Source organism: Equus przewalskii, chromosome 9, assembly GCF_037783145.1.
Source record: "Equus przewalskii isolate Varuska chromosome 9, EquPr2, whole genome shotgun sequence".
In the NCBI taxonomy this organism is placed as follows: domain Eukaryota; kingdom Metazoa; phylum Chordata; class Mammalia; order Perissodactyla; family Equidae; genus Equus; species Equus przewalskii.
In genome coordinates, this window is record NC_091839.1 from 18,339,306 (window position 1) to 18,366,584 (window position 27,279).

The window sequence follows — 27,279 nt, forward strand, 5'->3', positions numbered from 1 at the left end:
GCCCGATCCCTAGAGGACAGGACTGGGCACCCAGGCAGCGTCTAATAAGGGTTGGTTATGAGTAAGCTGGTGCAAAAGAAGCCATGCTGGGGCCCTGTCTCCAAATGAGCAGGCACGGAAGCTGATGAGAGTATAGTATTTCATTCAATTACTCACACGCCAGCTTCCCGTCGAAACTGGATAAGCAGATGGCGAAGGCTTGCAGCGGGCAAAGCGGGAAGCGGAAGTCCATGGTGAACGTGTCCGGCGCCACGCGGCCGAACTGGAGCACCAGGTAATCCGCTGAGGAGGAAGTCAGGAACCTTGTTTCCGCGCTGCGCGCCTCTGAGCTGCGAGAACTACAACTCCCATGAGGCTGTGCGGCGCCCTGACTAAGCCTGGAAACCTTCTGAGTTCCAGATAGGCTTCCCAACAGCGTGGAGTCGGCCCGGCCTAGGAAAACGCTCAAGTGCTGATGGGAGAAGTAGTTCCCGTCCCCGCTCATGCCCCACCCCCATGCCCAGGTAAACCGGTTCCTAGGAGCTCACGGTCATCCGGATGCACGATCTGGAAGTTCTTGACCGAGGCCCGAGTGACTCGACCATGAAAATCGAGCACGTAGGCGCCGCTCTCGTCGCTCCACGATGGGGCTTTGTTTTGCAGCAGGACCAGCCCCCGGCTGGCGCCCCGCTGGAGGCGACTCAGTAGCGACTCCTGTTCCTAGAGGGCAAAGTAGGGGGCGTGGCTGACCCACCACCAATTGGTTTTTTTCCTCCGGACTCAGAATTTTGAGTCCCTAGTCTCTCCTTCCTGAGACACGCAAGTTTGATAAAGTCCTCCCGGCTTCGCATGTGACCTTCTGCAACCCATCGGCCCCCTCCTCCCTTAGGATGTAGGGCCGGTCCCCCAGCCCTTCCTCTCCCACTGACCCAGAGATTCTCAGCATTAGCTCACTCACATTTTGTGGCTGGATGCTAATTCTCTGGTTCTGGGCGTCGATTCCTGGAATGATCACAGTCATTTTCCGGGGCCCTCGGAATCCCAAGACGTTTGTCTCCTGGAGGTATTATGCTCCAGTTGGCCTGGTTCTTTCTCCCTCCCCACCGTCCTGCTCCATTCACTCTCGTCTTCCAGACACTCACATAGCACACAGCCCCCAGCTCCTCCCTGATCCGAGCAGTTTCCGGGATGACATTCTTCTTTTCGGGATTCACCCCATTGTTGAAGATAGTGAACTTGGTGCCAAAGACATTGGATCTGCTCCAGGAGGGGAGTGGCCAGAATAAAAATAATAATTGTTACCGTTTTGTTGTATGCTAAGTGCTTAACTGTCATCTCATCAACTCTTCCCATCAATCCTCTACATAAGACTCATGTTCTGTGTTCCAGGTATCCATGGTCCCAGCCCCCTCTCTTTGGTGAGCCTTGATTTTTAGCCTCCTGCCTTGACCCTTTAGGAATGCTCTTCCCTCTAGGATGCAAGAACTCACACATCCTAGCCCTCTTCTCCCACAGGAATTTGGAGTCCTAGCACCTTGCCTCCCAAGAAGTCAAATGTCTTAAATGCCAGCCTCTGCTCCAAAGCCTTCAGTTCTTTTATTCCCAATCACCCTGGAGCTACAATCTGAAGAACTACAAAACCCATCAGTCCCTAACAGAAAAGGCCCTAGAGCAGGAAGAACTTGTGCTCTAAGCCCTGCTGGGAAATGTAGTTCAATTGTCCCCTTTTTCCCCTAGGCCCCCTGTCACGTGTTGCTCACACACATCAGGGCTCTGCCCACCTGACTTTGCCCACAAAGTTGTCCCCATCCCGAGACAGGTCTGTGGGGTCCAGGGAGATGAGATAATTAGAGGTTTTGCTCCTTTTCCTCTTGCGCCCAGCCAGAAGGAAGTGCTGTGGATGGGAGGAACAGCCCATCAGAATGGATTTCTGGTATCTGGCTAGGGCTAGGGGTCCAAAGACAAGGAAACACCATGTCCCCACGACAGAGGAAAGGGTAATGGAGCAATAAGCGTCCCACGGCTTGCTCAGAGATGCGGTTCTCCCTGAGGGAGGTCATCAGCTGGGTCCTGAAGGGGAGCTTCACATCTTAATAGCTCCCCCTCATTCCTTCCGCCACTGGGTCCAGGGTCAGGGCTAAGCCCAGGCAGGGCCTGGCTTTGGAGAATAGGGAGGACCCTCACTCGGAACACTGCAGCAGGACTTCGGTAGGCGTTTCTTCCGGGAAAAGCAGGGCTGGCACTGAGTAGGGAAAACACCTCCTTCTGGGAGGGATAGAGTACCTTGAGGAGAGGGGGCCACACAGGGAATGGAATGGCCAGACTGAAAGGGACGTGGCTTGGCCTGGATGGGAAATCCACGAGGGGCGGGGCCTGGTTCCTGAGGGGCAGGACTTATCCCAGGATTGGGTGGGGCCTGACAGCAAAGAAGCCTCAGTGAAAGGGCCAGTCTCGGACCTACAAAGATGGGGCCAACACCTCCAGGGGATCTGTGAGGGCTGAGGTTTCCGATCCTGAGAGGGCATGGCCTGACTTTGAGAAAGGCGGGCCCGCCTTGAGAGTGGACAGGATTTGGTTATGGAATGGGTAGGGCCTATGCCACTGGGCTTTATCAGAGAAGGAGCTTAGTTCTGCGAAGGGCAGGGCTTGGCACCGGAGTTGACAGGTCCTGGCTCAAGGATGAGCAGGGCCTGGATTCATGTAAGTCTTGACCTTGCTCCGAAAGGGGCGGGACTTGCCCCTGGGAGGTGGGACTTGCTCCTGAGACTGCCAGACCGCACCTTCCAGCCGTCAGCCGCCTCCAGGTAGAGGTAGTAGATAGGGAACATGCCCTTGTCTACACCACGCTTGTCGCGGCTGATGCGACACTGCACCGTGTGGCCGCGCAGCGCTGGCCGCAGCACATACGCTTCCATGTCCTCGCCCAACCGAGGGCCTGGGGCGCGGGGAGGCGAGTGGGGCGAACTCCCCACATTGCTGCTGCCAGCGTCGCCCTTGCTTTCCGGGGCCTCGGACATTTCCTCGTCGGCCACCCCTGGAGAGTTCCTCGCTGTAGACTCCGACTCCTCTTCCTTCTCTTCCACGTCTTCGCCCTAGCCCACGCGCCAAATTTAAGTTGAGGGACGGCCGAGAAGTCCCGCCCCCTCAGCCTTGCTAACTACTGATTGGCCATCCCAGTTCAGGGTGACGCCCTCTCTCGACCAAGTTTTCTGCCTATTGGCCAAACATCCCGGCCAACTGCTGATTGGTCAATCCGTTCAAGGGGCCCACCCAGCCGAGCACGCATCATCTGTTGATTGGCCAGCAACATTAGCTTCCCCTCTGCAGCCACACCCACTCCATCTACCGATTGGAGAATGCTTTTGAAAGCACTGCCCATTCAACTAAAACCAGCGTTGATTTGGTCTGGGTAGCATATAATAGGGCCCAGATCTACTGGACTGAAACTGTGTTTCTCACTTTCATCAATACCATAGTGAGTGGCGCCTGGCCCTTCTGTTTCACCCTCTCCGAAGCGTACTGCCTTTCGGTAAACTGGATTTGCATGTATATGCTCACATTTTTCAAATTGTGAGTAGATTGACTTCATAAATGGTACACACACAAAGCCTCTGCTAGCCCAATCATAACACCGATCTGCCAGTAAAAAGGGCCTCTGACTGGGCTGCAGAATTTTAGCCCCACTCTTTCTAAAGTCCAAGGTTGACCCTCCTCCTCCAATATCCTCACTGGCTGGGCCACATCCCACCTTGCTGGAAGCCAAGTCACCACGTCCCCCGTAACCATCCATTCTAGGATTTGGTTCCGCTCTGAGCGTCTCGTATTCATCTCCAACATCCCGAGATTCGCTCTCCTCTTCTGCACTCGCCCCTAAGGGGTGGAAGAAGCCAGAAGGCTGAGCTCAGGACACCTGGGTTCCAGGAGCTTGGGAGAAGGTCACCAGTGATAGCTAGAGAAGGCCAGAACTCCCGAGTTTCCACCCCTACTTAATACTCGTCGCCCTCACTTGCCAGATCCACCTCCTCCCCCACGTGCACGGGGTTTACACGGGCTGAAAAGTCTCTGACTGCCCTGGGTAAGGACAGGGAGGAGTTAGCGTCCTGCCTTTCCCTTGTCCCAAAGAGAGCATCAGAGAGACCGGGGAAATAAAATGAGAGGGTGGAGTGGAGTGTGAAGTGATCATTAAAGAGCCCTGTTATTGAAATCGTTGGTCATGTCATGAGAATAAAAGGAAATGTCATTACAGTGGAATACTACTAAGAAATAAAAAGAATTAAGTACTGATAATGCCACAACAGAGATGAACTTTAAAAACATGGTTAGGAAAAGAAGCCAATCACAAAAGATCATATCCTGTATGATTCTATTTATATGAAATGTCCAGAATAGGCAAATCTAAAGAGGCAGAAAGTAGATCAGTGGTTGCCTGGGCTGGGAGAAATGGCAGGGAGGGAGGGGAAGGGCGCAGAGATCGCTCAAAGGTACTGGTTTCTTTGGGGGTGGTGACAATATTCTAAAATTGTGGTGACGGTTGCACGTCTCTGTGAATATACTAAAAACTATGGAACTGTAAACTTGAAATGAGAATTGTATGGTATGTGAACTGTGTCTCAACAAAGCTGTTACAAAGAAGGGGAAGGACTTGCCACATGGCCCAGGGGGCCAAATTTCACCCAATGTCCCCCAAATTACCAGATCGTTGGAGGGCTGGCCAACCCCTGCGTCGAGTCCCCGGAGGCTCTTTATAAGGAGGGGGAAAGGCAGGAACATCCTCCACGGAGACTTCCTCCAACTCCAGATCGGAACTTTCTGGCAGCCAGGATAGGGAGGGGGACTGGAGACGGGGATTTTTGAGTACCAGGGAGGAAAGGGCTGGAGATTCAGATTCCTGGGTGTTGGAGGAGGAGGTTCAGGACCTGGACTCCTTGGTGTGGGGAATGACGGGGCCTGCGGGGGCCTGGACTCCTGGGTCCTTTAGAAATCAAGTACTGAGGTTCCAGATTCCTGGGTTCTAATGGGAATGGAGTTCTAGGGTATAGGCCGTCCAAGGACTTGAGAATACCTGCTTCTGTCGGCGGCACCAGGGGACCGCGCTCACCGCTGCCATCTCCACTGCAGCTCACGGTGCTCAGGTCACTGTGGGCACCAGAGCGCGGATGTGTCCTGGGCACGTTCCTCTGGAGGAAAGGGTTCCCGAGGCCTAGGAAAATGTGCCGCGAGGCTCCTTAACACGATGTACAAATTCCGGTCCTCTGCGAAGAAGATGCGCCTCCTCACTGGGCTCCCAGACGTCGCCCGGGATTGCCCACCCAAACCCCCAAGACCCACGCAGAACCCAAACTCCATCCTGAGACGCAAACAAGCACAGCCCTACCGCTAAATTGTTTTTGACTCGGTTCGTAAACAGTCCCACACAGGGTTCTCAGTCTCTCCAGGACCTTGTCTCTAAATTACCCAGGCCCCGCCCCCGCCACCCCCTCCCCCGCTCTGCCAATTTCAGCCCTCGGGTTCTTCCAGGCCCCGCCCCCACACTCTCTGGGCGGTCCCCGGCTCTCCAAGGCCACGCCCCCGGGCTCCCTAGACCCCGCCCCCGCACTCTCTGGGCGGTCCCCGGCTCTCCCAGGCCACGCCCCCGGGCTCCCTACTCCCCCCTCCCCACCCGGGCTCTCTGGGCGGTCCAGGGCTCCCCCAAGCTCCGCCCCTGAGCTCTAACAAGCCCAATCACGGGCTTCTCTCGGGCCCCAGCCTCTCGTTGCACCACGCCCTGCTCCCCGTGTTCTCCCTGGCTCCGCCCCGGAACTCTCACAGGTCCCGCCCCAAGGCCCCCACCTGTCGCGCCCTCGGGCTCTTCTGAGCCCCACTCCCGCGCTCTATCAAATCCCCGCCCCGGGGCTCCGCCCCTCTGAGCCCTTTAGGCCCTGCCCCCATGTTCCCACAGACCTTCCCTCCAGGCCTACGCTCCTGCCAGACCCTAGGAACCCTTCCTCACCGCTGTCACCCCAGAGGCGTTCCTCTCGCCACCGCAGTCGCCCCTGCCGCAGGGAAGTGTCAGAATTGGCCTGAACCATGAGGGGCTCTTGGCGCTTCCGTCGCTGCTTCTTCTCAAACAGCCGCCGCTGCGGGAGCAGGAAAGGAGTGTGTGGGGGCCAGGAACCGACCGAAGACAGGGGTGAAAGGGGCCCGGAGCAAGGGGGGGCCTGCATCCGTGGGAGAGGTCCAGGAGTCCAGGCCCTCAATCCTTCAGGTCCTCCTTCCTCAGATCCAGGAGTCCTGGCACCCAGTCTCCTCCTCCCCCAGGACCTAGGACTCCTGCCCTCCAGAACCCTTGCTCCTTAGAAATTGTGGAGTCTCATCATCAAGCTTTGTTTCTTTTCTTTTTTCTTTTTCTTTTTTGCTGAGGAAGATTTACCCTAAGCTAACATCAGTTGCCAATTTTCCTCTTTTTGCTTGAGGAAGATTGTCCCTGAGCAAACATCTGTGCCAATCTTCCTCCATTTTGTATGTGAGTCACCACCACAGCATGGCTGACAATTGGTGTAAGTCTGTGTCGGGGAACCGAATCTGGGCCACCAAAGTGGAGCACACTGAACTTAACCCCTAGGCCATGGGGCTGGCCCAAAGTTTGTTTCTTTAGGATCTCGAATTCCTATTTTCTCAGTTCCCAATTGCAGAACTTGAGGCTTCAAGAGAGCCAATGAAGGCCAGGAGTCCCAGAGCGAGTCATGGGGATGGGGCCCCTGGGAGTTATGGAAGATGGAAACATGGGCAGTAGCAGGATTCCTGGGCATACTACCTGCTGTTCCAGCTTCTGCAGCCTCATGGCAGCAAGCTCATCCTCCAGGACCCTGAGAGAGATGCAGGCTCATGGTGACAGCAAGCAGGGCACCTTGTTGCCCCAAAGCTCCTCCCTCCCCTCCTTCCCCCTGCCCAATTTAGGGTTCTGAGCACTCCTGAGGTCACAGAAGGGGCAGAACTGGAGTCTACTCCACCAGGTCTGAAGCTTTCTCCCAGCACTGGCTCGTCTAGAATCCAAGAGTCAGAGATCCCGGGCCCCTCCTGTCTCAGGACTCAGGAGCCCAAGCCCCCTGCCCCTCCTCTTTCAGACCCATGAGTCTTCATCCATAGCTCCCTTCCTTTAGGTAGGACCCAGAGGTCCAGGCCCCTAGCCCCTTCCTGCAAGGCTGATGGTGCTGGACCTGCCAACACCGTTATGAGGCCAGAGCTGAGTGGGTGTGGGCAGAATCCGACTCTGGGTTCCCGGTTGTACCCCCGTCTCCACCCCTGCCCATCCCGTGTCCCCACTCACTCTTTTTTCCAAGTGTCATTCTCCTGAGACATTCTGGAGAAGCAAGAACGGGGAGTCAGGACCCCACCCAACATCCCAACGGACTCTGCCCTCCAACACCTGATCCCAGGCTGTACATTTTCTCCAGGACCCAGGCAGCCCGGATTGCAGCTTTCATCAGTATCAGGGGTCCAGGAGTCCAGTTCTCTCTTCCCCAAATACCTCTCTCCTACACCCAAGCCTGGGAACTCAGGACCCCAAACACCCAACTCCAGTGACCCCAGACCCCCAGCACCCACCTGCCCGGAATCCAGGAGACCCCCTCGTCTCCTCTCGTGCCTAGAGAAGCTTTTCACGTTCACGCCTCAATGCCTTGCCTCCCTGGCCAATTTCTAAACATACCCAACCCTCTCTTTGGAAGCGGGGAATTTAATCTCTGAGAAATAAGCAAGGGAAGAAAGACAGGTCAGAGGGAAAGGGGAATTCCCGCTGGGACCTGCCTTAATCCCCTCCCTCCTGGCCCCCCAAGCTTTACTTCCAACAAAGCAATGACCCCTGGCCTCTGCGGCAACCGGGCAACGGGGCTCCGGGGATTCTGAATTGGAAGGGCATGCGGGTGTTCCTTAAAGGGACCCAAGAGAGGCCGCATCGCAGGCTCGCTCTAAACCACTCCCTTATGTAAGAAACTTATAAGGTGCCTATTGCTACCGATCTGTAACTCGCAGCCACTTCTTGGGGAGAAAATAAATGGGAAAACTACAACTCCCATGAGGCGAAGGGGCCAAGGCGCCCGCGGAAGTTGACTCGTACCCCCGGCCTGCAGGGAGTCGTAGTTCTCTTTGAAAGCCTCCGCTCTCCTTTAGCCTAAAAGGCAGGAAATGCGACGTCAAGAGGTAGGGCTTCCGAGGAAGGAGACGAAGCTTTCGAGAGCAGCCGAGCAACTTCGACAAGAGGCGGGGCCATTAGGCAGGGACGAAGGGGTCCGGAGCTAGCGTAGACCAATCAGGCTGCTGGGGGCGGGGCCACCGCGGAAAGTGGGCGTGGCCTAGGAGGGAAATCGCCAAGAACGCGCCGGAGGTCCTAGCCCGGGAAGAGGCCCTCTGCGGTGCGGGAAAGGTGAGGGTCTGGGGGCTTCTAGACTCTTGGGATCCTGGGGAGGAAGGGAGACGGGGGACCAGAGGGTTGAAAAACTGGGTCCCCGGGGAGGACGAGCTGGGCACCAGTACTTCTAGATTCTGGGAAAAAGGGAGGCTGGGGGCCTGGATCTTTGGATCTGGGGAGAGAAGGGGTCGAGATCCCGGATTCCTGAGTCTGAGCGAAGACGGTGCTGGGTGCCAGGACTCCTGGGTCTAAGGAATGAAAAGCTGGAGGCTCGGAATCCTGGCTCCTGGGAAACGAGAGGCTGTCTTGATTCCTGGGGCGGGAGCGGGGGTGGCGGCGCCGAGGGCCCAGACTCCTGGGTCCGGGGGAGGAGGAGGCTTGGGACAGACATTATTCAACTCTCCGTCCCCCCGCCAGATCACGCCGCCATGCCTCCCTCTGGGCGCCGCGCAGCCCTGCTCCTCCTGCCACCGCTGCTGCTGCTCCGCGCTGTTCTGGCCGTGCCTCTAGAGCGGGGGGCGTCCAAGGAGGAGAGCCCCGCGACCGAGAGCCCCGTGAGTGGCCCTGCCCTGCTATCCAGCCAGGTGTTTGCAGTGGTACTACAATTCCCGCAGACCCCTTGCGTGGATACTCCCCCTACGGATGCGGCTTGGAGTTTGCCTGTCATTCTTTGCAGTCCTGGGGCATTGACGTGGTGAAAAACTAGAGGGGAAGCGGAGCGGGCAGCTTTCTAAGTCCCTGACTCTCAGGTGTGGGAAATCAGGTCAGATTTTAAGTGAAAAAGCTGTGTCACTTCCCCCTCCCCAAACCTCTCTGTTCTTTTTAAGACGCCCCTCCGCTCAGAAGGAATCTGAAAAAAAAAGAACTACATTTCCCAGTAACACCTTGAGCAGGTGTTGTTAGCTAACTAGGGTGTTCTTGCTTCATGGAGCTCATGGGAGTTGTAGTTTCAATTATGAAGGGGCACATAAACTGTTCATTTATTAATTCCAACACGTATTTATCAAACACTCTGAAAACTTTGGTTTTAGGGAATTTGGAACTTTAAAGATCCTCAAAGTCAATGCCCTGAGTTGTGGCCTGAATCCTCCTACAGCTCCCCTTCGGCATGGACCGGTCACTGTCTCCGGCACAGATCATACCGTGCTCCTGTGTGGCAGGTCGCCACCCAGCGAGTTAGGCCTTTGCTCCGTGAAATCTTTGCAGACATCGAAGGGCAGCTTGAGTCCTCTGTTCCTTCATTCATCCCACACATTTCCTGAGCACCTTCCATGAGCCAATCACCGTGCTGGTGCCAGGCCCCTGCCCTCGCAGACCAGCCTAGCTCACTGGGAAGACAACCAGAGGTGACAGACAGCGAGGAAGGGTCCCTTGAGCTGAGATCTGAAGTGCAGGGAAGAGCATTCCAGGCAGAGGGAACAACCTTGGGCAAAGGCTGCGTGGTTGGGGAGAGCAGAGTGAGTGGGGGGACTTGGCTGGAGGAGGCCAGTGTGGCTGAGCAGAGCGAGCGAAGGGGAGATGAGGTCAGAGAGGGGACAGGGGCACTGCCTTGGGGGCCACGGTGGAGAATTTCTTTATTCTGAGGCCAATAGAAAGCACAGAGGGTTATAAACATCAATAAAAGCAACAGCAATCATAATAACACTGATAGCTCCTACTAAGTACCAGGCACTGTGTTTAATATTTAAAGATATTAACTCATGGGGCCGGCCCGATGGTGCAGTGGTTAAGTTCTCATGATCCGCTTCGGCGGCCTGGGGTTCGCCGGTTCGAATCCCAGGTGCGGACATGGCACCGCTTGGCAAGCCATGCTGTGGCAAGTGTCCCACATATAAAGTAGAGGAAGATCGGCACAGATGTTAGCTCAGGGCCAGTCTTCCTTGGCAAAAAAAGAGGAGTGGCAGCAGATATTAGCTCAGGGCTAATCTTCCTCAAAAAAAAAAAAAAGATATTAACTCATATAATCCTCACAAGAGCCTCTATGAGGTGGGTACTCATTAACCTTACTTTACAGACAAGGAAACCAGAGCTCAGAGACGTTAAGTAACTTACCCAAGGGCTGAGGTTGCCAGATTTAGCCAATAAAAACACAGGACACCCAGTTAAATCTGAACTTCAGATTATTCAGTAAATAATCATAAGTGCACGCCATGCAATCTACTTATACTAGAAGTTATTGTTTATTTAAATTTAACTAGGCGTCCTAGCAGTCCTGTCAAGATCACATAGCTAGTAACTGGCAGATTTGGGATTCTAGGCAACCATATTTGGCTGAATAACGGCCTGCAAAGATGTGCCCGGCCTAGTTCCCGGAGCCTGTGACTATATTACCTGGTATGGCAAAAGTGTTTGCAGGTGTGATTGCGTTAAGCCTCTTGAGGGGAAGAAATGAGCCTGCATTGTCCAGGCGGCACCAATGTAATCACAAGCGCCCCCTCAAAGAGGGAGGCAGGAAGGTCAGAGCCAGAGGCGACGTGATGACGTCAGCAGAGGTCAGCGTGATGCGGGGCCAAGGGGGGCGGGCGCCTCTGGAAGTGGACTCTCCCCTGGAGCCTGCAAGACAGGCTCCCCCCCGCCAACCCAGTTTGGCCTTCCGACTTCCAGAACTCCGAGAGGATCGATTTGCGTGGCTCTAAGCCCCTGGGTTCTCATACTTCCTTACAGCAGCTGTGGGAGACGAGTGCACCCACAGTGACGTAGCCGGGTTGCCCCGCTGCCGTTTAGCAAGCACCTGCAAGGTGTTTCTCAACCTATATAATGGCAGCTGGAATAGATGGAGTAGCTTTTCTATGCTTTCCACCCTGCCAGACCGCTCATCTCAGTTACTGCGCGCCTCAGCTCTGAGAGGGATCCAATTTATTGCCTATGTTTCAAATGGAAGAGTGAGGCCCAGGAAGAGGAAAGTGCCACCCGCCTAGGCATGGCAGAGCTGGGACCAGGAGCCCAGGGATGCCCATCTGTCTTGTTCACTTACTGTGTCCCTTGGAACAGCACCTGACACGCAGTAGAGGCCGGGTGAACGGTTGTTGAATGAATGAATGAATGTATGTTTCACTGCTTGGCAACAAATGCCAGTGTGTCTGCTCTTTAAGCACCTACTCGGAGGGCGGTGTTGTTCTGGGTGTTTACCCATGTGATTTTCATCTCGTCTCCTCTGCAGACGTGGGAAGAGCTGAGAGCTGTGGCCCAGAGGGTCAGGCAGACGTGGATTGGAAGTGGGGTCTGCTGACTCCAGATCCTTTGTCCCGTGGGGCAGGCCTGCTGCTCTGGGGGTGGGGGGGGGGTGTCTCTGGGTCCCTCAGCAGGTGCCCACGGGGGCAGGGCCTGAGTCCTCCCTGCAGGGAGGGGCGGAGGCTGGGGGCTGCTATGTTAGTCCTTGTCACCTCAGGACACGGGCCTGTACTACCACCGGTACCTCCAGGAGGTCATCAACGTGCTGGAGACGGACGGGCACTTCCGGGAGAAGCTGCAGGCCGCCAACGCCGAGGACATCAAGGTGCGGCTGCGGGCGAGCGTGGGGGGAGGGAGGCCGAGGGAGATGCTCTTCCCACTCGCCCCTCCTCTAACTGTCACTCCGCCTCCCGAGGAGCCGCCATTATTGCCGTCTTACAGAGGCGCACACTGAGGCCCTGGTAGCGGTGTTTGTCCTTCCCGGGCTGAGCCCACAGCCCACGCCCCACCCCATCCCCCGGGAAAGGATGCTGGCCCTCCCCCGTGAGGTGAGAGGACCGTCTGCCCCCACCCGTCCTCCCCACTCTGCCACACACGACCCCCCAAACACCAGCCCAGGAGAGACCCCGGGGCCTGGGACTGATGAGGACGTGGCCCTGCTCCCCTCACAACCTCTCAGCATGCCTGGGACTCTGTCCCCATCAATGGATGGGCAGCACCTGAGACGGGCCCAGCCCCTCCCACTGCCCAGCTCGGGAAACCGAGGCCCAGGAAGCCACCCGGCTTGCCCAAGGTCAGACCACTGGCAAGTGATGTCAGAAACAGAGTGGCCACTTAGGCAGGCGGGTTCCGGAGTGGGACGGTGCCGGCCCCATCCCAGCTCCGCCTCGGTCTCCTGGACAAGTGGCCACCCCTCTCTGGGCCTGGGTTTCCTTCTCAGAAGACAAGGAGGCTGGTGCAGGCGTCTTCCTGTGGGGTGGGGGGCGGTTGGGCGAATCAGAGAGAATCCCCACGTCAAGGGCTCAGCCTGCCACATCGGAAGCCTGCAATTGATGTCAGTCATCATTGGTGGCAATAACATCAGCCCCCGTTTTGAGGTCCAGGGCAGGAAAAGCATGTGCTGGGGTCACGCTGTGAAGTGGTGACAGGGCTGGGACTTGAATGCTGGCCCCAGGACTTCCAGGCCCTGGGAAGATATGACACCAACTTGGTCATCAGGCTGGAAGCTCGCCTCCCCTCGTCACTGTCTGAGGGAGCTTGGGCAAGTGGCTTCTCCTCCTGGGCCTCAGTTTGTTCATCTGTAAAATGGGGCCGTGGGCAGGAGTAGAGGACGGACTCGGTGACTCCAGGGCAGGGCTTGGCCCATCGTAGGTGCCTGGCTGGTTAGGGTTAATATGACTGTTATTGTGGTCACTTCGTCCTGTTGCCTCTGCAAGAGCCACGCCCCCCATGGGCTGGAGAGACCCATGTGAGTCATGAGTGCCTGGAAAAGCGATCGGGCAGTAAGAGAGAGCAGAGGGCGTGGGGAAGCCATACAGAGGGGCCAGCCCAGTGCGACAAGCGAGATGGGGCTTGTAAGGCGAGGACTCCCTCCTCTCCCCGGGAGGAGCAATTCCGAGTGGGCGTGTCCGTGGTACAGAAGGTGAAGTGTGTGTGTGTTGGGGGGCTGGCATTTCTGGCAGTGGGAAGTGTGTCTGCAAAGGAAGCATTCTGGTACCTTCACCTGGCTGCTGGTGGTTCCTCATAACTGACATGAAGACAGGGGAGCCAGGGCTGGAGGGGCACATGGGTGCAGGGTCTTGAGTGCCAGGCTCAGGGATTCTGTCCTGGGGGCACTGGGGAGCCATGGGGGACTGTGAGCAGGAGAGGGGTCAGCTCTGATGGAGAAGCAGATGTAATCCAAAAGGATAATAGAGGTAGCTCAGAGAAGGCATCCTGCTCAGCACAGTGTGTGTGTGTGTGTGTGTGTGTGTGTGGTGGGGACAGCGAGGATCTGGTTAGGCTTGAAAAGCGGTGGTGAGAGAGCATCCCAGGCAGAGGGACCAGCATGTGCAAAGGCCCAGTGGTGGAAAAGACCCTGAAGCATGGGGGCCTCCTCCCAGTTAGCATTGCTGGAACCGAGAGTGAAATTTGATGAGTGATGAGAGAAAGGGCTGCCGAGGTGGGCAGGGCCTCGAATGCCAGGCTCAGGGGCTGGGACCTTGTGTCCGGCTCTGAGGAGCCTCAGGGGGCAGCAGAAAGCTTGTAGAAGGTTCCAGAGAGGACAAGGCTGCCCAGCATGCCCTGTGCTGGGCCTCCAGCCTGACCAGTGTCCCCTCTCTCTGCGGGCAGAGCGGGAAGCTGAGCCGCGAGCTGGACTTCGTCAGCCACCATGTCCGCACCAAGCTGGACGAGCTCAAGCGGCAGGAGGTGTCACGGCTGCGGATGCTGCTCAAGGCCAAGATGGACGCCCAGCAGGAGCCCAGTAAGGGGGAGCAGGGTGGGGGTCTCCCTCCAGGGCTGCAGGTGATTTTTGAGCTGGGCAGGTGGGGCCCCCTGGGGCCTCGTTCTTCCCCCCCTGTAAAATGTGCGGGGAAGATTAATCGAGATTGTTTGTGGTGTTTTTTCTGGTGTTTTTTTTTTTTGGTTTTGGTTTTTTTTTTGCTGAGGAAGATTGGCCCCGAGCTAACTTCTGTGCCCATCTTCTTGTATTTTATGTGGGACACCACCACAGCATGGCTTGACAAGCAGCGGTAGGTCCGTGCCCAGAATCTGAACCCACAAACCCTGGGCCGCCAAAGTGGAGCATGCGAACTTAACCACTACACCACTGGGCTGGCCCCTTAATCAAATTTTCTTCCTAGCACAATCTACTATTGACATTCCTCTATTGTTGGTTGGTTTTTCCTGTTTCAGCTTATTTTTATTTTTTAAAATCAGGCTTCTTTAAAATTTTGATGTCACCTCCAACTTACCGAAAATTGCAAGAACAGGACAAAAAGCTCCCAAATACCTTTAACCCAGATTCTCCGATTGTTAGCTTTTGCTCCGTTTCCTTTTCATTCTTGTTGATGCATTCCTTGCAGACACTGTATCCTTTTATGCCGACATATTTCTGTGTGGTTTTCTTTAGAACAACGGCCTTCACCTCCATAACCACAGTAGGTCAAAGTCAGGAAGTTCACCAGGTGACTGTGTTTTTCCTTGCTTAGTTGTTTTCTCTCTCCCCCACAAGAATGATTCTAATTTCCTGGCATTTATATCTGAGAATACATATATATATATATATATAACTTTTTTTTTTTTTTTTTTGCTGAGGAAGATTGGCCCTGAGCTAACATCTGTGCCAATCTTCCTCTGTTTTGTATGTGGGACGCCACCACAGCATGGCTTGATGAACGGTGCATAGATCTGTGCCCAGGATCCAAACTGGCAAATCCCGGGCTGCCAAAGCAGAGCGCGTGAACTTAACCACTACACCACCGGGCCAGCCCCCTGAGGCTATATTTAATAAGTCTAATTATTGGCTAAAAAGAAAAAAATGTGTCTGGAGAAGAGAGGTTTGGGTGGGTTTAGATTCTAAGATCTCATCCAATTTATAACATTCCTAGATATGGCTTGTTGGGTACGTATCTGGACTGTGCCATTTCTTTTAAACCGCTTTATTGAGATATAATTCATAGAGCGTACAATTTACCCATCTAAAGTGTGTAATTCAGTGGGTTTTAGTATATTCAGAGGTATGTGCAACCATCACCAAAGTCCATTTTAGAACATTTCCATCACCCCAAAAAGAAACTCTGTAGCTACCACCACACTCTTCCCACACCCACCCCTGGCAACTGCTAATCTACTTTCTGTCTCTATAAATTTGCCTATTCTGGACGTTTCATATAAATGGAGTCATACGATATGGGACCTTTCGTGGCTGGCTTCTTTCACTCAGCATGTTTTCCAGGTTCATCTATGGGGTAGCGTGGATTCTTGCTTCGTTCCTTTTCAGGGCCAAGTAATATTCCACTGTACGGATCTACCACATGTGGTTTATGCATTCATCTGTCGGTGGTCATCTGGGTTGTTTGTCCCCTTTGGCTACCTACAGACTGTGCTGTTTTACTCATTGTGGCCCCGTGGTACGTTCTGGTCCTGCTGGGGCACGTCTTGGCCCATCACTGACTGTAAGAACATGCCCCCTTTATTGAGATTCACCTCCAGCTTCTGTCATTTCCTGACACCCCGTGTGACAGACGGGGACCCTGAGCATTGGTGGATAGTGTTGAGGGTCAGTAGGAGAGCTGAGCTTCCTTTACATTCCTATCTGACTCTTTTTACCCATTGGCCAAACCTTTCTGGAGTCCTACTGTGTGCCAGGCCCTGACTGGCTGCTGGAGCTCTGAGGTGACCACACAGGCCTGGTCTCCAGCCTCCTTTGGCTGTAAGCATCCACGCCTTCCCTGCCAGGCTGTTTTTTCCTTTTTGGGGGGGGATTTTTTGTGTGTATGAGGAAGATTATCGCTGAGCTAACATCCGTGCCCATCTTCCTCTACTTTATATGTGGGACACCACCACAGCATGGCTTGACGAGCGGTGTTAGGTCTGTGCCTGGGATCTGAACCTGTGATCCCTGGGCCGCTGAAGTGGAGTGCACGAACCTAAGCACTACGCCACCGGGCCGGCCCCTCTGCCATGCTGTTTTAATTATTACAGTTTCAGAGTCTGATTTGATCTCTGGTAAATTACGTGTCCCCTTGTCACTAATGAGAAACATATCTCCTGTTCAGTGGCTGCTTCTTATGTCCCACATGCTGTGCTGTGTCATTCAACTGGTGGCCCTTCAACCGCTCACAGTATCTCCAGACCCCGACCACTTCTCGCCACAGCCGTGGCTGCCACTCAGGTCCCACTGGATCACTGCCATCGCTTCCCCCCTGGGCTCCCTGCCACCACCCCCACTGTGCCCACTTGTTCTGTTTCCCTGCAGCAGCGGGGGTGATCCTGTTAGCACCTGTGTGAGATTCCTGTGGCTGGCGTGACAGATTACCATGGACTTAGTGGCTTAAAACAACACCCATGTATTTTCTTACAGTTTAGAGATCAGAAGTCGGAAATCAGGGGCTGGCCCTGTGGCCGAGTGGTTAAGTTTGGGTGTTCCGTTTCGGCGGCCTGGGGTTCACCGTTTCGGATCCTGGGTGCGGATCTACACACTGCTCATCAGCCATGCTGTGGTGGCGTCCCATATATTAAAGTAGAGGAAGATGGGCATGGATATTAGCTCGGGGTCAGTCTTCCTCAGCAAAAAGAGGAGGATTGGCAGCAGATGTTAGCTCAGGGCCAATCTTCCTCACCAAAAAAAAAAAAACCACCACAAAAACTGAAATCAGTCTCAAAGGGGCCAAAATGCAGGTGTCAGCAGGGCTGGATCCTTCTCAAGGCTCCGGGGGAGAATCTGTTTCCTTGCCTTTTCTGGCTTCTAGAACTACATTCCCGGGCTGGTAGCCCCTTCCTTCATCTTCAAAGCCGGCAGCATGGTGTTTTTCCTCAGTCATCACACTGCTTTCCACTCTGGTCAGATGTCCCTCTGCCTCCCTCTTCTGAGGACCCGCCTGATGACACTGGGCTCACCTGGGTAATCCAGGGTCATCTCCCCATCCCAGGATGCTTAGTCTGATCACATCTGCGAAGTCCCTTTTGCCACGTGAGGTCACCTATTCCCAGGTTCAGGACCAGGACGTGGACACCTTGGGGGCCGTTATTCAGCCCACAACAACACCCCATTCAAGTCCTGTCCATCCTCTGCTCAGAGCCTGCCGTGGCTCCCCTGCGCCCTCGGGATCAAGGCCACACTCCTCATTGCTTCTCGGAGGCCCAGCCCTGCCCTCCACCCCGGTGCCCTCGCTCACCCTCTGTCCTCAGCACTTTGAGGAAGTGCTGGAGTGCCACGTCCTCCTCGCCTCAGGACCTTTGCCCGTGCGCTTCCCTCTGCCGGGGACATTTTTCCTCAGGGCTCTCCGTGTGGCTGACTGAGCTCAGGTGTCGCCTCCTCCCAGAGGCCTCCTGCCCTGACCGTCCTGTGTGACGGAGCCCCTGTTCGAGTCCTTTGTGGTCGTGTGTTCGTCCCTTAGCCTCCCATTCTCGTCTCTTGACTCAGGGCTCCGGGAGGCAGATGCCGTCACTGTTTGGTTCCTCCTGTGTCCACGGTGCCACGGACGGGGCCGGCCTGGAGTGGGGGCTCGGTGCACGTTGGTGGCATGAATAGGGAATCATGAGATTCCATCTGTGCCCGTCTCCTGGGCGCCTGTCCCTCCTCTGGGTTCGCCCGGGCCCCGAGCTGCCTCGCCTTCAGCCCAGGCCACTGGATCCCAGCCACCTGTTTGGGTGTCTTTCACCCCCACCGGGCCAGGAGCCGCTGGAGGGCCGGCCTGGGTCTCATTCACCTCTGGGCCCCTGGGAGGCCTCAGGACCAGGGAACAAGTGGGTGCTGAGCATGCATGTGTGTGTTTGTGCGCTCCCTTCTTGACTGCCTGGAAAGTTCTGGACAAGGAGGCTGCATTACTTTGCTGGGGCTGCTGTAACAAAGAACCATAGACGGGGTGGCTTCAACAACAGACAGTTATTATCTCTCAGTTCTGGAGGCCAGAAGTCATGGTGTCAGCAGGGCTGGGGGCGAGCCCCATGGCATAGTGGTTAAGTTCATGTGCTCTGCTTTGGTGGCCTGGGTTCCTGGGTTCAGATCCCAGGCATGGACCTACACCACTCTTCAGCCATGTTGTGGTGGCAACCCACATACAAAAGAGAGGAAGATTGGCACAGATGTTAGCTCAGGGCCAATCTTCCTCAAGGGAAAAAAAAAAAAAAAAGCAGGGTTGGTTCCTTCTGAGGGCCATGAGGGGGATGTGTTCTACATCTTTTTTCTCCTTGGCTTGGAGATGGCCATCTTCCCTGTGTCTTTTCACACCGTCTTCCCTCTGTGTGTGTCTCTGTGTCCCAATTTCCCCTTCTTATAAGGCCACCAGTCCTATTAGATTAGGGCCGCCCTACTGACCTCATGTTAACTTGATCACCTCCGTGAAGACCCTCCCTCCAACTAAGGTCGCACTCTGAGGTCCTGGCAGTGAGGACTTCAGTGAATGAATTTTGGGGTACACACTTCAACCCATCACAGTGGTCGAGCACCTGTGCTCTGGAGCCCAACTCGTTCTATTCCTCCCTCTGCCGCTTCCTAGATGGTAACCTAGACAAGTCACACGCCCTCTCTGGGCCTCAGTTTTTGCATCCCTAAAATGAGACAACCATGGAAACTATGTTGTAAGATTTCTGTGAAAAGTAAATGCATTAATATATTTAACGTGCTTAGAGCAGGGCCTGGCACAGAGTACGAGTGAGTTATTATCATGGTGATTATTATTTTAAGCATCAGACTCGGCCATGGCATTGCCTCCTCCAAGAAGCCCTCCCTGATTGCCCCAGGCTCATTCAGGCCGTCCTCTGGGCTTCCTCAGTGCCCTCTGTGACCTCTTTTAGAGCCTGTCTGCCCCAGAATAGGGGTTTTGAAGGAAAGAACATTCCATGAGTTGCTTTGTTTTTTTCCTCTTCCCCTTCATCCAGATGTACAGTTGGATCACCTGAGTCTCCTGAAGCAATTTGAACACCTCGACCCTCAGAATCAGCACACATTTGAGGCCCGGGACCTGGAGCTGCTGATCCAGACGGTAGCGTGAGGGGGGCCCAGAGGCAGAGTTCGGAGGGGGAGACGGGAACGGAGCCTGGAACGGGAGCCCGCTCGCTTGCTCGCCCTGCCTGGCATGTTCTCTGAGGTCAGAGGCTGCAGAGGGCCAGCAGTGTCTAAGAGCCCTCCTCAGATTCTCTACAGGAAAGCAGAGGGGGCCGGCCTCGTGGTGTAGTGGTTAACTTCACATGTTCCACTTCAGCAGCTGGGGGTTCCCAGATTCGGATCCCAGTCTCGGACCTACACACCACTCATCAAGCCACGCTGCAGCAGCATCTCACATACAAAATAGAGGAAGATTGGCACGGATGTTAGCTCAGCGACAATCTTTTTAGAGGAAGATTGGCAACAGATATTAGCTCAGGGCCAATCTTCCACACCAAAAAAAAAAAAAAAAAAGGAAAAGGAAAGCAGAGGTGTAGGCAGGACAGACTTGGCTCCACTCAGATCTGGCTTTAAATCCCTCCCCAGTTTTGTCCTTCCCATATGACTTGGGATGGAGGCCGTCCCCTCTGTGTCCTTGTGGGAGGCAGACTTATGGTCCCCCAAAAAGATGTCACATCCTAGTCTGAGAAACCCGTGGCTGTGTGACCTCACATGGCAGAAGGGACTTTGACTCCAGTAGGAGAAGAAAACAATGGGACAGCCGAGGCAGGAAGCTGTGCTGGTGGCCTTGAAGATGGAGGAAGGGGCCACAAGCCTGGAATTCGGCTCTAGAAGCTGGAAGAGGGAAAGAAAAGGATTCTCCCCAAGGGAGCACGTTCCTACTGACACCTTAATTTCAGCCCAGTGAAACCAGTTTCAGACCCCTGGCCTCCACCGTGTAAGATGATAAATGTGTTGGGTTTTTCTTTTCTTTTTTTTTTTTGAGGAAGACTGGCCCTGAGCTAACATCCATGCCCACCTTCCTCTACTTTATATGTGGGACGCCCACCACAGCATGGCTTGCCAAGCGGTCCCATGTCCACACCCGGGCTCCGGAACCCCGGGCCACCAAAGTGGAACGTGCGCACTTAACCGCTGCGCCACCGGGCCGGCCCCCTGTCTGTTTTCAGCTACCATGTTGATGACACTGTGTTACAGCAGCCGTAGGAACTAATACAGTTCTCATCCGGGAACTGGGATCCACAGCCCGGCCGCGTGGGGAAGGCCAGGGGTGGGCTGGGGGAGTGGATGGGGATGCCCAGGCCCACCCCTGCCTCGCCCGGGCTCACAGCCCTTCTGTGGCCCCTAGACGGGAGATCCACCCTCAGCCAGGCCTGGGCCCTGCTTTTCTGGCTACCGGAGCTCCACCTAGTGGCCGTGAAGATCATAGCAGTAGCCATTGGACGTTTTTGCTGCTTATTTCTAGAACATTCCAGAAGCTGTGTGCTCTTCTCCAGCCCCACTGTCATCTCTCACAGCCACTTCCTCACCGGGCTCCTTGCCTCTGCCTCCCTCTCCAGAAGCGTTTCTCCGCGCTCTTGACATTTGGGGCCGGATCGCGCTTTGTTATGGGGGCTGTCTGTGCCCTGGAGGATATTCAGCAGCCTCCCGGGCCTCTGCGTCACTGACAACCGCCCCCTGCGGGCCGCAGTCGCCCCAGGTTCAGGACCCGGCCCTGCCGTCTGTTCCCCACACAACAGCTGTATTCATTTCCCACCGCTGCCGAATAACAAATAACCGCAAACTCAGCAGCCTAAAACAACAGGAATTTATCTTAGAGCGTGGGTCAGAAGTCAAGGCGGGTCCTCCTGGGTGGATTAACTTCCTGTGGCTGCCGTAACAAGTCACCACAGGCTCGGTGGCTGAGAACAACAGAAGTGTGTTCTCTCACGGTTCTGGAAGCCGGAAGTCCAAAATCGGGATCACTGGGCTCGCCGGAGGCGCTGGAGGCAAGTCCGCTCCTTGCCTCTTCCAGCTTCTCGGAGCTGCCAGCATGGCCTGGCTCGTAGACACATCACTCCGACCTCTGCCTCCATCGTCACATGGCGCTCTGCCTCCGTCGTCACATGGCACTCTGCCTGTGTCTCCCTGTCTTTTCTGCAGCCTTCTTATAAAGACCCCAATCACTGGGGTTAGGTCTCCCCCTAATCCAGTAAGACCTCGTCTTAACTAATGCCATCCACAAAGACCATATTTCCAAATAAGGTCACATTTAAGGTTCTGGGTGGACGTGAATTTTGTGGGGATACTAGTCAACCCAATAGAGTATGTTATCTCCGTTTTACAGACGTGGAAACTGAGGCACAGAGAGGGTGAGTAACTTGCCCAAGATCACACAACTAGTGGGATTTGTTCATACAGCAGAGCCTGGATTTGAACCCTGGGCAAAAAAATTAGAGACCTCATGTTCTTTACTGCCTACTTGTACTGCTCTCCATATTAAGCCCATTTCCTGACGTTGTTCCTTATTACTTATTTCTCCAAGATCTTGAGATGGTCGAGGACTTGAGAGAGGTGGGTTAAAGCTGCTGTTGTGTAACTGCCCTGATCTCTGTTGAACAAACAAACAGAGGAGGCTGTGTTATGAGGCAAGAGCAGATCACAGAGACCGAGGGGTGAGATGAGGACGTGAGACCCAGGACAGGGTGGAGGCTGGCCAGGTTCAGACCCTGGCGTTTGGAGGCTGGAACTGGGGCGCTGGACAGAGAGGTGAGACGAGAGTGACCGTCTGCCTTTCCCCAGGCCACCCGGGACCTCGCCCAGTACGACGCCGCCCATCACGAAGAGTTCAAACGCTATGAGATGCTCAAGGAGCACGAGAGACGCCGGTATCTGGAGTCACTGGGAGAGGAGCAGCGAAAGGAGGCAGAGAGGAAGCTGGAAGAGCAACAGCGCCGGCACCGAGAGCACCCCAAAGTCAATGTGCCTGTAAGGACCCCCATTCGTGCCCACCCCTGACCTTGTCCAAGTCGTCAAGCACCGCAAGACAAGAAAGTAGCTGAAGAACTACAACTCCCAGCAGACCCTGAGGCAAAAAGTACCTTTTATAATATGCCCAGCTACCCCAGGGGCTGCTGGGAGTTGTAGTTTTCTTGGTTTTCTTGCTTGAGGGGAATGACATTTGAGGGATGGGGGGACCCAGACTTCTTGCTCATGAGCCCCTGGCTCTCCCCTCCACAGGGCAGCCAAGCCCAGTTGAAGGAGGTATGGGAGGAGCTGGATGGATTGGACCCCAACAGGTTTAACCCCAAGACCTTCTTCATCCTGCATGGTAAGGTGGGGAGCGAGTCCCAAGACCCAGGCTGAACCCTGGGCTCTGACCTTTCTGGGGCCTGAATGCTAAGAAGGGGTCTCCCCATCCCGGCAGGGCTTCGGCAGGCTGAAGAGGTCAGAGCCCATTTCCCCGGGGGGTCTGGAAGGCCCTCCCCCTCCTGACTGCTAGCATCTGCCGAGGAAGAGTTAGACGTCTTCTGGGAGGCGCCAGATCTCTGGGTTCGGAGGACTGGCTGGTATCCTCTGATGGAGCGAACCAGGCTTCGCCAGGCCCGGGCCCCCCTCCCACGCAGCCCAGAGGCCCTGGTCTCCTCTGGGAGCCCTATGGCTGAGCCCTAGTCAATAGGCGTCCGGGGACCTGGGAAGCCCCTTCTCCGTGGTGGCTCAGACACACATCCTCCTTCATTCTCTTCCTATCGGGAAACAGCCTGGGTCGCCAGGCCCCCTCGGGTGTGCCCAGGACCCTGACCCAGAAGCTACAGCCTGTCAACAGAGCTTAGCAGGGCCCGATTCATTCATTCAGCAAACGCTTACTAAGCTCCAAAGACCAAGCTGCTCAGAGATGCTGTGGATCCAGCCGGGGACAAACGCAGTGCCCCTCGCAGAGCCAGCGGTCAGGCGAGCAGCTCCTACTGGGTTTCGGTGAATCTCAGAGACCATGGAGTGTAGGATACACTAGAGATTTACATAAGCCGCCCATTAAGCTGACACAGGTGATAAGATGCCGCCCGATTTCGGGGATGACAAAATAAAGGGAAAAAGAAAAAAAGGGGGGGCCGGCGCCTTGGCTGAGTCGTTAAGTTTGGGGGCTCCGCGACAGGCGGCCCAGTGTTTTGTTGGTTCGAATCCTGGGCGCAGACATGGCACTGCTCATCAAACCACGCTGAGGCAGCATCCCACATGCCACAACTAGAAGGACCCACAATGAAGAATATACAACTATGTACGGGGGGGCTTTGGGGAGGAAAAGGAAAAAAATAAAATCTTTAAAAAAAAAAGGAAAAAGAAAAAAAGGACATCTTAGAATCAGTGAAGTAGGTTCTATGGGACAGTCTCAGGTAGTGATGTGTACCCTGGAAACAAGGACAGCAGGCTTAGGGGCCTAGAGTGACAATTTTAGATAGCCTGCTCAGAGAAGGTTTTACTAGACCAATAGAACTTTCTATGCTGATGGAAATGTTCTAGTCTGTGCCGTCCAGCACAGCAGCCACCAGCCCCATGTGGCTACCAGGCACATGAAAAGTGGGTTTGACGACTAAGGAAGTGAATGTTTTTGTAGTTTTATTTATTTTTTATTTTTTGAGGAAGATTAGCCCTGAGCTAACATCTACCGCCAATCCTCTTTTTTGCTGAGGAAGACTGGCCCTGAGCTAACATCCGTGCCCATCTTCCTCTACTTTCTATGTGGGATGCCACCACTTCGTGGCTTGATAAGTGGCACATAGGTCCGTGCCCGGGATCCGAACCAGTGAACCCCAGGCTGCCGAAACAGAGCGTGCAAACTTCACCGCTGCGCCACTGGGCCGGCCCCAAGAGGTGATATTTGAACTGAGACCTCAGTGAAGTGAGGGGTTGAGCCTTGCAGATGTTTGGGAAGAACGTTCTAGGTGGCGGGAACAGCAAGCACACACAGGGAAGAATGAACTTGGTGGGTTTCCCAGGTCACTGGAAGCAGAATGCATGAAGAGCAGAGGGATAGGAAAGATGGCTGGGGAGGTGACAGCAGCCGGACCCCTCAGCGCCTTACAGCCAGGGTGGGGAACTTGGCTTTTATTCTTGTCTGTCATAGGACACCACAAAAGGGTTTGGAGCAGAGGACTCATGCCATCTGCCTGAACCCATGTGGGTATTGTGTTGAGGACAGGCTGTTGGGGGCGAGGGCCAAGCCAGGAGCCTAGTGAGACTGGACTGTAGGAAGTAGGAAGGAGAGGTCAGATTCTGGATTCCTCTCGAAGGTTAAGCTGAAGGACTCGCAGATGGGCTGGATGAGGATTAGGAGGAAACAAAGGGTCAAGGGTAACTCCAAGGTATTTGGCCTGAACAACTGGAAGGATGGGGAGGGAAGAGTAAGCATGCCTGGCAGGGAAAATTGGCGACTGTGTCTGCTCCTGTTAATGTAGAGCTGTCTGTTAGACGTTTACGTGGAGACGGAGGGTAGGCAGTTGGCTCTTCATGTGTGCAGGCACCTTAGGGATGGCACTGAAAGTTGAGACTGGAGAACCCATCTAAGGAAGTGCTGGCCAATCGAACTCTCTTTGTGATGATGGAAGATGTTCTGTGCCACCCAATATGGCGGCCACCAGCCACATGTGGCTATTGAGTAGAAGTGGGACTGATAAACTGAGATTTTAATCTTAATCAATTTAAATGTAAACACCCCGTGTGGCTACTGGCTACCATTGGACAGATTCCAAGATTAGATAGAGAAGAGGTCCCAGGCCGGAGCCCCGGGGTGCACCAATCGGTAGAGGTCAGAGCCAGCAAAGCAGAATGAGCGGCAGCTGGAGAGGAGAGAATGATGTCGTGGAAGCCAAGGAAAGAAAGTCAGATAAGATGTGGGCTAAATATTAACCAGTGGATTTGCAAGGTCAAGGTTCTCGGCCATCTCCACGGGACCAGTTGTGGGTGCTGATCTGAGTAAGCAGAAGAGTGGAGACAGTGAGCGGGGCCCATGAGGCTTAGGAGCCTGGAGCCCTGTGGTCCGACGAGCTGGATGGGCAGGGAGCGGCTCCTCTGGCAACTAGAGTGGCCCCTGGATCCTGGGCAAAGAGGGCTGATCCTGTGCCCAGATCACCGTGTGCTAGGGATCAAGGCATCCTGCATGACAACAGCCCAAGAATGGTCCCAGTAAAGCCCCACCTTCACTTACTCCATTCTTGGGACCCTGGTTGGTAGGGAATGGGCTGTGCCAGTAACAGACCCATGGGGCGCCAAAGCCTAAAGGCCACCGTTTTACTGTCAGAGACCTGTTGTTACCTGTCCTCTGATGACAGACCCCGCAGCAGCCCCAGATTCCATCTCTAGCAGGTCCCTCAGGAACCTGACCCACCCCGTCCTCTGTCCCCCAAGATACCTTCTTATCTTCCCCTCAGACATCAACAGCGACGGTGTCCTCGATGAGCAGGAGCTGGAGGCCCTCTTCACCAAGGAGGTGAGCATCTTGGAAGCCCTGGGAACAGAGGATGCCCAGATCAGCCACGTGTCTCCTCGGATTCCCCTGAAAACAACTCCCAGCAGCCCCTGGGGCAAAAAGAGGCTGCCAGGAGGAGCAGGGTGCCCCGAGGACTGGTTGAAGTTGTCTGGTTGTTTGAAGAGGTGGAGTAACGTAGGGAAGAGGTTGCCCTGGACCCCTCCATATGTCCTGACTCTCGCTTGACCCTACAGCTGGAGAAGGTGTATGACCCAAAGAACGAGGAAGACGACATGCGGGAGATGGAGGAGGAGCGGCTGCGCATGCGGGAGCACGTGATGAAGAATGTGCGCGCGGGGGGGGGGGGGCGGGGATGGAGAGGTGCCCAGCTCTGTCGCTTACCCTTCCCTGGCTCCCCAGGTGGACACCAACCAGGACCGCCTCGTGACCCTGGAGGAGTTCCTCGCATCCACCCAGAGGAAGGAGTTTGGGGACACCGGGGAGGGCTGGGAGGTGAGGACATGGGGGGTGACCTGGGTCCTGAATACCCCTCCCTCCCAGCCCTAACTTTTCTTTCAGGGTCTCTGGCCACTTCTCTTACTTTCTGGGGGTCTGCTCTCTCTGCCCCCACCCCCTCTCTCTGGGTCTTTGTCCCCCTCCCCTGCTCCCACTCGAGTCTCCTCCATCCGCGCACATGGCCCAGGCCCCCGCCTTCTCCAAGCCCCTCCACCGGCCGAGCCCTCTCCATCGTGGGTGGGCCCCGCTGGAGTCACCGGGCGGCTGGCCCCTGTCCCCGCCCCGCAGACGGTGGAGATGCACCCTGCCTACACGGAGGAAGAGCTGAGGCGTTTTGAGGAGGAGCTGGCCGCCCGCGAGGCCGAGCTGAACGCCAAGGCGCAGCGGCTCAGCCAGGAGACCGAGGCCCTGGGACGCTCCCAGGGCCGCCTGGAGGCCCAGAAGCGGGAGCTGCAGCAGGTGACCGGCGGGGAGGCTGGACCATCCCCTGAGTCCTTGGTGGCCCTTGTCCTTGTGTGTCCAGAGGCTGGGAAGGCCTGAGGCCCGTGTGTTGATCCCTGGTCCCTCCCCAGGTTCCAGCCGCCATCTTGAATAAGGACAGACGTCCCCTCCAGACGGCGCTGCGGCTGCCATGTTGGATGATGGCAGCGGGTTGTGGGAGGGTCGCGCGGGAGGGCCCAGGAGAAAGAGGGCCAGAGCCCGCGTTGCTTCAGTGACGGCTTCCCTGTCCCAAGGTGTGACCCCAGCCGTGACAGGGGAGGGCCAACTGGGTCTTTAACTGTTGGGCTCAGCTGTCAATGAGAGAGAACTGAGGCCCATGGAGAAGGGCCTGCTCCACGAGCAGGAGCCGGTTGCCATGGAGACTCAGGACTCAGCATCAGACCCTCTTGCCTGAGCAACCTCCCTCGCCCCCTGCAGGCCGTTCTGCAAATGGAACAGAGGAAACAGCAGCAGCAAGGCCGCAAGGACCCGGTCCCCGGCCCTGAGGGACAGCTCAAGTTCCACCCGGACACAGGTGCCGGCCCCTGCTCAGGGGAGGAGAGGGGGTACTGGGGGCCTGACTCCCGGGTCTGAGGGAGGAGGGGCTGGGGCCCGGACTCCTGGGTCGGAGGGAGGAGGGGCTGGGGGCCCGGACTCCCGGGTCTGAGGGAGGAGGGGCTGGGGCTGGACTCCCGGGTCTGAGGGAGGAGGGGC

General features: G+C 55.5%; 2 protein-coding genes across 15 annotated transcripts in view; one reads left to right on the plus strand and one right to left on the minus strand.

The window, feature by feature from the left end:
- Positions 1-8,259, minus strand: TULP2 (TUB like protein 2). Of its 13 annotated transcripts, none has more exons than XM_070558160.1 (14): positions 8,075-8,236; positions 7,564-7,700; positions 7,286-7,318; positions 6,773-6,824; positions 5,969-6,095; positions 5,042-5,179; positions 4,672-4,788; positions 3,728-3,849; positions 2,760-3,071; positions 1,761-1,873; positions 1,122-1,236; positions 938-1,036; positions 528-699; positions 3-282 (listed from the first exon to the last, which is right to left on the minus strand). In XM_070558160.1, the coding sequence occupies exons 3-14, from the start codon at positions 7,315-7,317 to the stop codon at positions 149-151; spliced, it is 1,533 nt and encodes a 510-aa protein (XP_070414261.1). In that variant the 5' UTR covers position 7,318; positions 7,564-7,700; positions 8,075-8,236; the 3' UTR covers positions 3-148. The 13 variants fall into 13 exon arrangements, with proteins under 13 accessions (XP_070414268.1, XP_070414266.1, XP_070414269.1 ...); XM_070558161.1 differs by lacking the exon at positions 8,075-8,236 and adding an exon at positions 7,800-7,844; XM_070558162.1 differs by lacking the exon at positions 8,075-8,236 and adding an exon at positions 7,800-7,830 and having other exon boundaries at positions 7,568-7,700.
- The window catches only part of NUCB1 (nucleobindin 1), a 20,178-nt gene continuing 994 nt past the window's right edge, over positions 8,096-27,279 (plus strand). The window contains exons 1-12 of one of the 2 annotated variants that reach the window (XM_008523822.2): positions 8,096-8,380; positions 8,783-8,919; positions 11,754-11,861; positions 13,868-14,000; positions 19,121-19,224; positions 21,909-22,094; positions 22,347-22,437; positions 25,532-25,590; positions 25,824-25,916; positions 25,990-26,082; positions 26,374-26,544; positions 27,004-27,100. In XM_008523822.2, coding sequence (XP_008522044.1) covers positions 8,794-8,919; positions 11,754-11,861; positions 13,868-14,000; positions 19,121-19,224; positions 21,909-22,094; positions 22,347-22,437; positions 25,532-25,590; positions 25,824-25,916; positions 25,990-26,082; positions 26,374-26,544; positions 27,004-27,100 — 1,261 coding nt within the window. In that variant the 5' untranslated portion in view covers positions 8,096-8,380; positions 8,783-8,793. Of the gene's footprint in view, positions 8,381-8,782; positions 8,950-11,753; positions 11,862-13,867; positions 14,001-19,120; positions 19,225-21,908; positions 22,095-22,346; positions 22,438-25,531; positions 25,591-25,823; positions 25,917-25,989; positions 26,083-26,373; positions 26,545-27,003; positions 27,101-27,279 lie in introns of both variants that reach the window. The other variant, XM_070558176.1, reaches the window with a different exon arrangement.

What these genes read in the sequence shown, in the direction of transcription:
- TULP2 (XM_070558159.1), bottom strand. Translation starts at nt 7,317, where the DNA reads ATGTCTCAGGAGAATGACACTTGGAAAAAAGA. An exon ending in GTGACTTGGCTTCCAGCAAG is followed by an intron (nt 3,072 to 3,727) that starts GTGGGATGTGGC and finishes CGCGTGGGCTAG; the next exon opens with GGCGAAGACGTGGAAGAGAA. An exon ending in AGGCGGCTGACGGCTGGAAG is followed by an intron (nt 1,874 to 2,759) that starts GTGCGGTCTGGC and finishes TCCCATCCACAG; the next exon opens with CACTTCCTTCTGGCTGGGCG.